This window comes from Salmo salar, chromosome 14 (genome assembly GCF_965601325.2).
Source record: "Salmo salar chromosome 14, fSalSal1, whole genome shotgun sequence".
NCBI classification, from domain to species: Eukaryota; Metazoa; Chordata; class Actinopteri; order Salmoniformes; family Salmonidae; genus Salmo; species Salmo salar.
In genome coordinates, this window is record NC_138304.1 from 85,561,500 (window position 1) to 85,574,934 (window position 13,435).

At 40.2% G+C, this 13,435-nt stretch overlaps 1 protein-coding gene across 1 annotated transcript; it reads left to right on the forward strand.

Moving 5' to 3' along the window:
- The first annotated feature begins 9,998 nt into the window (after positions 1-9,998).
- On the forward strand, positions 9,999-13,200 carry LOC106570384 (major histocompatibility complex class I-related protein 1-like). Its single transcript, XM_045693702.1, has 3 exons — positions 9,999-10,010; positions 12,533-12,725; positions 12,974-13,200. The coding sequence occupies exons 1-3, from the start codon at positions 9,999-10,001 to the stop codon at positions 13,198-13,200; spliced, it is 432 nt and encodes a 143-aa protein (XP_045549658.1).
- Positions 13,201-13,435: the final 235 nt, after the last annotated feature.

Below are 13,435 nucleotides of genomic sequence, written 5' to 3' on the forward strand. Positions count from 1 at the left end.
TCTTAAAACTGCATTTTGGTTAAGGGCTTGCAACTAAGCGTTTCACCTGCTGTATTCGGCACAACACTTTTTTGCATAGTCACCCTTTTGCATACCAAATGTAAAATAGGGAGCTTGTAGTAGTTGTATGGACAAAGATTCAGCAGTAGGCAGGCAGGTAGAGGTGCAAATCGGTATGGTTTTATTTACACAGTATTGGTGGTTCAAGATGACTTTGATAAATGTACCAAGTAAACATATTCAATACCCTTTTACATACTAATTTCAGTTTGATTTGAATTTCATTTCCCAATTGAAACCCCAAACATATGTTCTTATATGACTGATTGGGGTTATAACCACCTATTCAAAACAAGATGGTGTTTTCTCTATATGCTAAAGCTTAGGCATTAGCTCGGAGAGCATCATTGGCTGTGAGTTACAGTACATGTTCAATTGTAAAAGACGTTGCACATAGTGTACATCTGAAATAACGCGGGATGTAACGACTGTCGTAGAGAGGGGACCAAAGCGCAGCGTGTTGAGTGCTCATGATAATAATTTATTATAACTCAAAATACTGAAGCAAAATAACAAAGAGAAAAACCGACAGTGCACAGTTCTGTCAGGTACAGAGACTAAACAGAAAATAACTACCCACAAACACAGGTGGAAAAAAACCTACTTAAGTATGATCTCCAATTAGAGACAACGAGGACCAGCTGCCTCTAATTGGGGATCGTCCCAAAAAACAACAGAAATAGAAAACTAGAACTAAAACATAGAAATAGAAAAATAGAAAACATAGAAAAACACGTCATGCCCTGACCTACTCTACCATAGAAAATAACATCTTACTATGGTCAGGATGTGACACTGGCAAACATGCTTTACTTACTCTAGCCTATCATGCATGCTAATATAAACACCTATGCTACAGTTTTCAAAAATATATATATATTTGTGTTAATAACCTCTAGGGGCTAGGGGGCAGTATTTTCACGGCTGGATGAAAAACGTACCCAATTTAAACAGGTTACTCTTCTGGCCCAGAAAATAGAATATGCATATTATTAATAGTTTTGAATAGAAAACACGCTGAAGTTTCTAAAACTGTTTGAATGGTGTCTGTGAGTATAACAGAAATCATATGGCAGGCAAAAAAACCAGAGAAAAATTGAATCAGGAAGTGGGAGAATTTAGAAATGTAGTTTTTGTTTTGAATCCCTTGGAAAACTACAGTGACATAGGATTTACGTTACACCTCCTAACTCTTCCATTGGCTGTCAACAATCTTTATGAACTGGTTTCAACCGTCATCTGTTACCGGGCACATCATTTTGGCTCAGTCAATCATTGGCCAGTCTGAGGAGAGGTGTCTTATGATGCGCGTATACGTGACGTCATCGTTTTTACATTTTTCTTCTGGGATGAATAGCTATTGCCCGGTTGTAAAATTATCGCAATTCTACGTTAAAAAATACCCTAAAGGTATTGAACATTTCGGCTATGGATTTGCGTCCACGCCACATGGCATTGTAAAGTGTTCTGGATGGGTCAACAAAACGGACGTATTTGGACATAAATGATGGACTTTGCAGAACAAATGAACATTTCTTGTGGAAGTGGGTGCCCATCCGAGTGCATTCCGCCGAAGATCAGCAAAGGTAAGTAAATATTTCGAACATATTGTTAGAGATTTGTCGACGCCGTGGTTGTAGGCTAACTGTATAGCTTAGCATTGAAGGCTAAGTTCTGTACTCAGAATATTGAACAATGTGCTTTTTCCGTAACGTTATTTTGAAATCTGACAAAGTGGTTGCATAAAGGAGTAGATTATCTCTAATTCTTTAAATAATTGTTATACATTTTTTCAACGTTTATGAGTTATTCCGTAAATTAAATGTGCCTATTCACCGAAAGTTATAGGGAGAAAACATTTTCTGAACGTCACGCGTCAATGTAAAAATTGGGTTTTTGGATATAAATATAAACTTGATCGAACAAAAAATGCATGTATTGTCTAACATGATATCCTAGGAGTGTCATCTGATGAAGATTGTCAAAGGTTAGTGCTTAATTTTAGCTGTATATCTGGTTTTGTGATGGCTATCGTGCTTGGAAAATTGCTTTTTTTTCCTGAGGTGCTATGCTAAAATAATCTAATGTTTTTCTTTCACCGTAAAGCCTTTTTGAAATCGGACAATGTGATTGGATTAACGAGTAGAGTATCTTTAAAATGCGGTAGAATACTTGAATTTTAATTTTGAGATTATTTTGTTTTGAATATCGCGCCGTGCTATCTCACTGGCTGTTGTCCAACCAATCCCGTTATCGGGATTGTATCCTCAAGAGGTTTTAAATATAGTTTTTGTTAATAGACTGATGGTACTCTTCTTTACTTGGACTATGATGCTGGGTCTGGGAGAGCTTTTCCTCCATTACAGAAAGCAGTTTATGTATTTCTGATTTCGCTTGGGACTTCAGTTGAGGTGGCAATTTGTGGATCGTTGAAGTTATCATTTGGCCAAGTAAGGCATCATCATCACTACCTCCCATACTACTGACCCTATGCTCTCTGGTATTATCAGCCTTTTTAGGGTTCTTACTGGAGCCTTGATCTACTCTGTCATGTGACCTCTTCCTTGGTTGGTCCACTGGTAGAGCTGGAGCTTGGTTTAGATGAAGAGGGGCTGTCCCCAGACTGTGTCAGGGTAGATGTGGGTCTGTAGGATCTGGGGTGTGTGGTCACAAGAGAGGTAAAGGTGCTGTCTGCTGCAGGGGTGGACAAGGGGGTGAAACGGCAGCCTCGACTGCCTCCAGTCTCTCCTTGTCTTCTCCCTGACAGAATCTTGGTGGCATAATAAGAAACCAATGGTTTACATTAATAGACGCAAACACACACCGTGACATCAATGTGAGAAGGAGAAAACTCCTTCATGTTAATAGCTTGTCAAGGAGGGTCTATAAAGCTTAGTTGTATGTTCAAAGGACATTTCCTGAAATGATAAAACATACACAAATGAATTTCTAACTAAATATTATATTTATTATTCTTTCAAAACATCAATAAATGAGTTGGTGTGTTTTCACTGCAATGTTTCACCCCCCTTAGTGAAATTCTAACTCAAGGAGAGTTGAACAGATTAACGTTGTGAAGTTACATGTCAACCTAGGCCTAGCATCTCATCTAACCACTAGGTCCCGCCTATCTGTGAGATTATATTATGTCAAATCAGAAGAAAATACGATAAAGTCACAATAAAGTCCTCTGAATGTTCTGGGTGATTCTAAATTGTCTTACTTGAATCAAATAGGCTACACAGCTCACCTTGCCTCCTGGAACTTGGGTCGGTTGGGTTTTGTGTTTTATGAAGGAGGAGAGCCAGGCCAACTTCTGTAATATCTCAGGATCTTCTGGTCCAACACTTGAATTCCTGCTCGTGATCTTGATCTTATGCTCCCTGGCATAGTTCTCTCTCAGCCTTTTCCATGTTGTTCTGCAAAAACAGAAGTCTAATTCTTTTTTGCCTTTGCTGACAATACGAGCGATTTGAATCCAATCATTATCATTTTTACTTGTATCTTTTGAATTGTAAATGTTTGGGTATTTCCTAACCTCCCTGGCAAGGCGAATCTCAAAATCACTCAAACTCATCTTGTCCTCTGTCTGAATCTGTGGCTATACTGTAGGAAGGTACAGAGCATGTGGTAAAGGCAGGAGTGGCTGATGTGATTTCTTCCTCCTGGCAGGTTCTTTCCGACACAGTTCTACCTGTAGTGTGTTCCAATAGCCACATTAACATACCACTTATAATGAGTAAATGGATTGTGTTTGCATCATACGGAAAGGGCACAGACAGAGGGCGTAACCCAGACACGTCACAGGGGCTATAAAGCTGAAACATCCTGTCACGGTTGTCGTCGGTGAAGGAGGACCAAAACGCAGCAGGTATGTGCAGGCTCATCTTGATGTTTATTTGCTTTCAAAATGAACGTACAAAAATAACAAACCACGAACGATCAACAAAAACAGTCTGGTCAGGCACAAGGCAAAACACAGAACAATCTCCCACAAAATACAAGACAAACACACCCAACTAATATAGGACTTCCAATCAAAGGCAACACCAAACAGCTGCCTTCAATTGGAAGTCCAACCCCCAATTAACTCAACATAGAACCAGACACACTAGACTAAACATAGAAATACATAAACCAAAACCCGGAAATACTAAATCAAACACCCTTTTAACAAACACACCACCCCGAACCACATAAAACGAATACCCTCTGCCACGTCCTGACCAAACTACAATACTAATTAACCCTTATACTGGCCAGGACGTGACACATCCGTTTAGAACTGTTTACTACTACCAAATACAGTGGGGGGGAAAAAGTATTTGATCCCCTGCTGATTTTGTATGTTTGCCCACTGACAAAGAAAAGATCAGTCTATAATTTTAATGTTAGGTTTATTTGAACAGTGAGAGACAGAATAACAACAAAAATATAGAGAAAAACACATGTTAAAAATGTTATAAACTGATTAGCATTTTAATGAGGGAAATAAGTATTAGACCCCCTCTCAATCAGAAAGATTTCTAGCTCCCAGGTGTCTTTTATACAGGTAACGAGCTGAGATTAGGAGCAGACTCTTAAAGGGAGTGCTCCTAACCGCAGCTTGTTACCTGTATAAAAGACACCTGTCCACAGAAGCAATCAATCAATCAGATTCCAAAATCTCCACCATGGCCAAGACCAAAGAGCTCTCCAAGGATGTCAGGGACAAGATTGTAGACCTACACATGGGCTACAAGACCATCGCCAAGCAGTTTGGTGAGAAGGTGATAACATTTGGTGCGATTATTCGCAAATCGAAGAAACACAAAAGAACTGTCTATATCCCTCGGCCTGGGACTCCATGCAAGATCTCACCTCGTGGAGTTGCAATGATCATGAGAACGGTGAGGAATCAGCCCAGAACTACATGAAAGGATCTTGTCAATGATCTCAAGGCAGCTGGGACCATAGTCACCAAGAAAACAATTGGTAACACACTACGCCGTGAAGGACTGAAATCCTGCAGCGCCCGCAAGGTCCCCCTGCTCAAGAATACATATGCATGCCCGTCTGAAGTTTGCCAATGAACATCTGAATGACTCAGAGGACAACTGGTGAAAGTGTTGTGGTCAGATGAGACCAAAATGGAGCGCTTTGGCATCAACTCAACTTGCCGTGTTTGGAGGAGGAGGAATGCTGCCTATGACCCCAAGAACACCATCTCCACCGTCAAACATGGAGGTGGAAACATTATGCTTTGGGGGTGTTTTTCTACTAAGGGGACAGGACAACTTCACCGCATCATTTGACGGTGCCATGTACTGTCAAATCTTGGGTGAGAACCTCCTTCCCTCAGCCAGAGCATTGAAAATGGGTCGTGGATGGGTATTCCATCATGACAATGACCCAAAACACATGGCCAAGGCAACAAAGGAGTAGCTCAAGAAGAAGCACATTAAGGTCCTGGAGTGGCCTAGCCAGTCTCCAGACCTTAATCCCATAGAAAATCTGTGGAGGGAGCTGAAGGTTTGAGTTGCCAAACGTCAGCCTCGAAACCTTAATGACTTGGAGAAGATCTGGAAAGAGGAGTGGGACAAAATCCCTCCTGAGATGTGTGCAAACCTGGTGGCCAACTACAAGAAACGTCTGACCTCTGTGATTGCCAACAGGAGTTTTGCCACCAAGTACTAAGTCATGTTTTGCAGAGGGGTCAAATATTTATTTCCCTCATTAAAATGCAAATCATTTTATAACATTTTTGACATGCGTTTTTCAGGATTTTTTTGTTGTTGTTATTCTGTCTCTCACTGTTCATATAAACCTACCATTAAAATTATAGACTGATCATTTCTTTGTAAGTGGGCAAACGTACAAAATCAGCAGGGGATCAAATACTTTTTTCCCTCACTGTATGGTAGTGAGAGGAAATCCAGTCACAGGTAGTGGGGGAGGATGGAGCTAGGTGAAACTGGTCCTACATTCTGCTAATGTTGTTATCGATGAAACATCTGATCTCAATACATTTGTCTGTTCCCAAAACTAGAATCTGTTACGAACACTCTGCTAAATTTGATAGACTACTCTTTGCCAAAGTTTTTAAAAACTGCGTTGTTTAGAAGGAGCGCAAGGCCGAATTGAGTTTGTGCCGATGCGCATTTCACAGAGGCGGCGTTCCCTAATGGAAATGCAAATACATGCTACAACACGCTAATAGGATCTAGCTAGCTCCAGTTTGGCTATTTCTGCCCACTATGCTTCATTTGTTCCCACTATAAACAACACATATTAACTGACTTGGGTTAGTTATAAATATCTTTGGTAAGCCATTTTTTATGACACAAATTCAGACTGAAACCCACATCTATCGGCCTGCCCCCATAACTACTCTCAGATACAGATGAACCTAATCCAGGGCCAAAAGGCATTTTCAATGGAGTGCGGATACTGAAACAAAGCCAGACATCTCTGTCTGTGGCTGCCAGTGTCCTGTTGATTGAACACCACAGCTCCTCCTCCATACCACCAGGGTGCAATTCAATCAAAACCACCTTCCGGATTTCCTGGAGGAGTCAAAAACAACTCCCTTTACCTACACAAGCAAAGTTTGCCTGAATTCCAAGTTTCTTTTTGTTTCATGACTGTAAATATGGTTCTGAGAGCAGGAATAAAAATGTAGACAGCAGTGGAAGAATGCTGTGGTTGTTGTTTTTTACTTATCCTGTATATCATGTTACTGGGTTTGATTGAATGTGTTCTGTATTGTTCATAGTTCAAAACATATGTTTGATTGCTTTCTCCTGGGAAAGATCTCTCCTCTGAAATATATACAGTATATTTTTTTTCATTTCAGTGTGATCATTTCAGAGGGATGGATCACCATTATGAATAAAGGATAAATAAATCCCAAATATTTCTTCCACCAGCAATATGACAACATCTAGTGGCGACAGGCTACTAGGGAAAAGGCCCACGGAACAGGCTTTACACCTCACTTTATTTCAAAACTGGATGGCCTACCCTAAAACCAGGGCTCGTCCGGGATTTGAACCCGGGACCTCTAAGCAAGAATCATACACCTAGACCAACGAGTGAGTCCTTGACACATGAAAACAGGCTTTGAAATCAAGATAAATACAACGTAATGTCAACTTAGATTCTTTACTGGTAGCACTCTACCATCAGGTGGTGCTGTGAAGTACTGCTGCTGTTACTTGAGGGACATCAGAGCTTGAATCCTACACCAACGTATGTGGCACTTGAGTTAAAAGTGATGCTCTTATGAGATTTTTGAAAGGGAGTTAATCTGGCTCGTTGGTCTAGACTCTAGGGCAACATGGTGTCAGGGCAATTCGTATTATCATGTACTTAAATCAGCAACACTCACACATTTAGTATGATATGTTACATTACGTTCAGGGGTTTAGTGATGTAGGAGCACGAGGGAGCAGTGCGCCCTCATTTTTTTCAATTTGAGAATACACAGAGCAGGTTAAAATATTTCTGGAAAATCATTTCTGAAGCTGAATCAATTACTGCAAGATCACATAATGATGAATTATATATTTTACGTAACAGAACCGAATATAACAGCATACTGTAGCACAGTAGGCCTATAACTTTACTGTTACACCAAAAACACCTCATTTGTAATGAGATTTTAGGATGGTTAGCTGAAGCTGAATAGTCAAATATTTTTTTTTATGTGGCCAAAACTCAACAGTGTGCCACTAGGCAGTATATATGCTTTGACTGAAACAAAATGATCAGTTCTGGTTCAAACTGTGCACCATACATTTTGGCCTGAAGGGACGACCTTCCAATTTGGCCTACCTCAAACTTTGGCGTGAGTGACCTACTATTAGGCCTATTCATAACGTCACTGAAAATTCGGGAAGCGTGGATTTGTAGGTCTTATATGTCAAGCTGCTCTGTGCCTCTGCTCTGTGCCCCTGCATAGTCGCTTACACAATTGGACAAATAAACATTGTAAACCATAGCCTAGCCAACTGCCAATTTGTTTTTCTAAGTGCGAGGCCCTTTTCCCTGGGACTGTCTGGAGAACATTAAAGGTGACATAGTCCAGAAGAGACCGACGGATCAGGACCTGGTTTCCCAGTTGTGATGTAACTTAAGCATTATGATGGTCATAATGTACCAGATGCATAGTTATTTACTATCCAACTTTTTTAAAGTGTTTCCCAAACAAGCACAGAGCATTAAGTTGTAAGAGGCAGTTGGGGGCATGTTCTGTTTTGTACATAATCCAGTTCAGGGGGGGGGGCACTAATAGCCTACATTTCATATGAAACGTAGGCTAGGCCTATACATTTAGAAGACTACATTTTATTAATGAAAATAAATAACTCCATAATCTACAAACTAACCATTTTCGTCATGTAATGTTAATTGATTTCAAGATTTGAAATCTGGTCTTCTTCTTGTTTTGACTTGGGCCCAGTTTTCCGATAGCGTTGGAACTTTGGAGGCTTACAATTGCTTTAATGATGCATCTTTTCTACAATGGCCGAAGATGTAACATGCATTTCCAAAAACACAATGCAGATAAAACGGTTGTTTAGTGCGTCGTTGAAGCATGTGTCCATACTGATAGGATCAAAAGAAAGGGAGTGCTGCTCTTGGATCAGCGTCCTCCATTCAAATCTTTCATTAACTTTAGAGTTATCTCACAATACTGACTACGGATCAGCTCCAAAAGAGATATGACAACCTATGGCTGTAAATATTGATTGCTTACCCAATGAAAATGTTAGCTACACATAATGAAGTATATTGAGACAAATTGCAGACAGTAGCCTAGCAACACTCAATTGATTGAACACTCAATTGATTGAACATTAAATGTATTTCAATATGATTGAAAGAGGCATGCATAGCCTACTGTTTTTTAAATTAAAATTAAATTTGTAATTATTATTTATTACAAAAAACACAAGGAAGGGGTAACATTAAAGTATTAGAACATGAAGGACAAACAATACAGCATCAAGACACTAGCCTACTGTTTATATTTTAATGCAGTCATCTCGGTTTTCATTTGAAGCATATTTTTATACGTTGCTTGTTTGTATCAAATGCAAAGACAATGACAACTTTGTATTTGTAGTCAACTTTGTTAGGAAGTTATCGGCAGTCACAGAGAGATGGATAACCCATGTGATTCTATGTTTAGCTGAGATCTTCTGTGTATAAAGTGGTGCGGGAGGGCAAAAATGCATTAACTACTTAGCTGTTCTACAAGTGGTCTGAGGCAGGCTTTAGATTACAAGCTTTTTCAAGTGAAAAGTTAATAACAATGGTTTTGGGAAACATCTCTGAGATTTAACAACGCTCCTAAGAAGGTTCTAATGATGAACTTAGCCTTAAGATGGTTTTGGGAAACCAGGCCCTGATCTGTTTTTTTTTTTAACTGTATGATGTATTTATGTTGTTCTGTTTTGCATTTAATGCTTCCATGTCTATATGTTCACCTACGTCTAGATGTTTTAGGGCCTACAGATGGAAATGAGCTGTTAGCTAAATCTGGTGGCATATATAAGGCATATTAAAATCATCCAATCTGACTATCAACTGTCAATTTATGGATACGATTACGAGTATGGCCATGTTGACACACACCTACCAGGGTCTAAATGAATGGGTCCTGTGAAAGAAATGCTATAACCACTCCCCAGCCACTTACATTGTTGTCTAAACATGTACACATGTTCATGAAATACAATAGATGGCCATAATCACCAAAGATACACCTGGCTAACTTGATGGGTCATGTAATCATCTGACGAGGTGGAGTCTTTTGTTTAGACATGTAGCAAGCTCGCTAGCTAAACAATGAACCATAATCCCAACCCATTCTACTAGCAATACAAACCGATTGTCATAGCCATAGATTGTATATGTAAAGGTCATAGCTAGCCACTATGAAATGCTGTAGTATGAATCTGCAGGTAGGTAAAGGTAAACAACTAGGTTCAATGTTAGCTACCTAGCTAACATTAGGCTATAACTAGCAATGCATATGGATTTCTGAGATACAAATAATATTAGGTACTACAGATTATACACATAACGTTAGCTAGCAAGCCAGCAAGCTAATGTTCGCTAGCTAGCGCACAGTACGCTTTAACTTGCAATGAAAATTACTTTCTGACAAAATTAGAACCGTTATTGTTATTATTATTGTTATTCTGCTGCTCGATAGCTCATGCTAAATTCGGGGCAGCAATGTTGTTGAGAGCAGTAGCAACACTTTTGAAGTTCTCCAAGGTTAACGTTATATCTTTCAAAAAAGCCGCGGTGGCAAGGATTATCTACACATACTGAGCAGCTCACATTATAAACAGAAGCATGCTACATGGCAGACCAATCCGAACTCATCTCTCGGCATGCCCAGCCCATCCATTATCTCAGCTAATCATGGCTAGCGGGAATGTTCCTGTCTTTTTCCGTGGCTCAACCAATTTAATTTAACCATTTTATTCGTATTTACAGATGGCATACAATTTTGTTATTAAGGCACATGAAAGTTGGCATATTCCAAAAGGCATTTCTGCCAAAAAAACGCATATTGATAAGAAAAAGTCAGTTCAAAGCCTCCTGTGAAGTACTGACATGCAACATACGCCTAGTTTGCTAAAATGGGTCACAATTATTGCACTTTTATATACACCAACCGTCTGGCGGTACGCCCAGACGTTGTTTTGAGAATGAACGAAAGATATCTCAGTTTCAAGGTCTCAGCTTAGAGGGAAAGAAGCCTCGTGAGGAGTTGGTCTGTCACATGTTATGAAACAGTATTGGTCGGTCACATGAATGAAACAAAAGGGTAATGATTAATGAATTATGATAAATCCTGCAAATATAACTTGTCTGTGTATAGCCGTATATAAGACAACTGCTGGGACTGCCCAGGGAGAGCTCCTGATTGACATGTGTACTATGGTGCATTGAGTTGTTTGGAACCTCTCCAGCATGCTGACAATAAACAATGATTCACTTAAGATTGACTTTGAGTGTCCCTGTGTAAGAATTTACACGACATGATCTTAACGCTTACGAAGGCTCTGGAAAACTTGGCTAAGGGCCCGGGTTCCCAAAAGCATCTTAAGGCTTAGTTCATCGTTAGAACCATAGAATCCCTGATTTTGGGAAACCGGGCTCTGGTCTTTACGCACACTCTTAGAATAAAAAGTGTTATCTAGAACCTAAAAGAGTTCTTTGGCTGTCCCCATAGGCGAGCCCTATTGTCACGTCCTGACCAGTAAAGGGGCTGTTTGTTATTGTAGTTTGGTCAGGGCGTGGCAGGGGGTGTTTGTTTAGGGTGTTTCGGGGTTGTTTGGGTTATGTTCTATGTTATTTCTAGTTGGTCCATTTCTATGTGGTGTTTATTGGGTTGACGTTCAATTGGAGGCAGCTGCATTTCGTTGCCTCTGATTGAAGGTTCTATTTATAGGGGTGTTTGTTCTATGGGGGTTTGTGGGTAGTTATTTCCTGGTTTAGTGTTTGTTGCACCTGACGGGACTGTTTGGAGTCGTTTGTTTTGTATACGTGTTTATTTTGTTTTTCCTTCTTCAAATAAAGAAAGAAGATGAGTATACATTTTTCCGCTGCGTTTTGGTCCACTCCTTACGACAATCGTGACACCTATGAAGAACCCTTTTTGTTTCCAGGTAGAACCCTTTCCACAGAGAGTTCTACCTGGAACCAAAAAGGGTTCTACCTGGAACCAAAAAGGGTTCTACCTGGAACCAAAAAGGGTTCTCCTATGGGGACAGCTAAATAACCCTTTTGGAACCCTTTTTTCTAAGAGTGCACGGTTGCATATCAGAGTTTCAAAGGATGTGTCATGTGCTATAGGTTCGTGGACAGATCTCAGTTTTTTTAATTATAACTAATTATTGATTTAGCTTATAGTTTTATGACAAATGGGCAGATCCTGGCATAGGCAAAACTAGAAACTATTGTCCATCGGTCATGACTGCTATATAGATCATTGGTCATGATGTGTGAATTTCACTGGAGTGCGGCCTGCCCATGTGGTTATGTTGTCTAAGTGGCTGCCTGCCCATGTTAAATAATGTTTATCTGTTATTTTGATTACTTAAGCAGATCAAAAACATGAAGAACAACCCGTTTATAATTTTCCGTGTTGTCAGCAAGCCACAGCTATTAATTGGCCAAAACATAAGGTGCAAGGGTTGAACCAGAACCTACAATTTAAAACAACATTTTAATAATCAAATCATTATTCAATTTCTCATTTATTGATATTAGCTTGACCACATTTACATGTGCACAGTATTCCAGATAGTAGCTCATGTCCCCCTTAAGGTCTTAATCAAAGAAAACAACGAACACAGAAAGCAGTGCGCTGTGACGATATCTCGACAACTCTTACTCTGAACCTCACTCGGTCTCTCTCGTTGCCTTACTCTTGCTCTCAGGTGTGCACATATCCCAGGTAATGTAGTATGGTTCTGAGTGGGATGAAGAGACTGGCATCACTGATGTGCTGTTCCAGTATGGTCATGATAGAGAGGATTTCATCTCATTTGACCTGAAGACAATGACATTGGTCGCTCCAAAGCATTACCCCACCCAGAGGTGTATAACCTTTCTCAAGAAGTATCTGCAGAATGGGAAGAGTACTCTGCAGAGGATAGGTACAGAAACACTGGGACAATTTCTTCTACATACACAATTCTTATTTAATACTGTTGAGTTTTTAAATGTGTGATTTGAATTGTACATAAGTCACAATACTGTTAACACTGCATTGTTAATAACAACTTCCTTATTCTGCTCTACATCTTTTCCCTGTCATTCTTTCTCTACCATCTCTATCTGTCTCTTTACTCCACTCTCTCTCGTCCCATCCTTCTCTCTTCCATCCTTTCTTTCCACACCCATTTCTCTCCCCCAGTGTCTATCCTCCAGAAGACCCCCTCCTCTTCAGTAGTGACATGTCATGCTACAGGTTTCTACCCCAGAGGAGTCATGGTGATGTGGACGAGAGGAGAACAGGATATCTATGAGGATGTGAAGTATGGAGAGACCCTCCCCAACCATGTCGGGACCTTCCAGATGAGGTCTCGTCTGACGGTGGACCCTAAGGAGTGGGACAACAACAACACCTAAAGCTGTATGGTCCAACAAGAACCCTGTATCACACCCTGATCTGTTCCACCGGTCTTTGTGCTCGTCTCCACCCCCATCCAGGTGTTGCCCATCTTCCCCTTTATCCCCAGTGTATTTATACTTGCGTTCTCTGTTTATCTGTTGCCAATTCGTCTTGTCAAGCATACCAGCGTGTTTTCTGAGTTCCTGTTTTTTACTAGACTCTGATCTCTTGCCTGCCCTGACACTGAGCCCG

Excerpts from the sequence above, each read along its gene's own strand:
- LOC106570384 (XM_045693702.1), top strand. Across the intron at positions 12,726-12,973 it reads GAGTACTCTGCAGAGGATAG|TCTCTCCCCCAGTGTCTATC; the intron begins GTACAGAAACAC and ends TCCACACCCATT.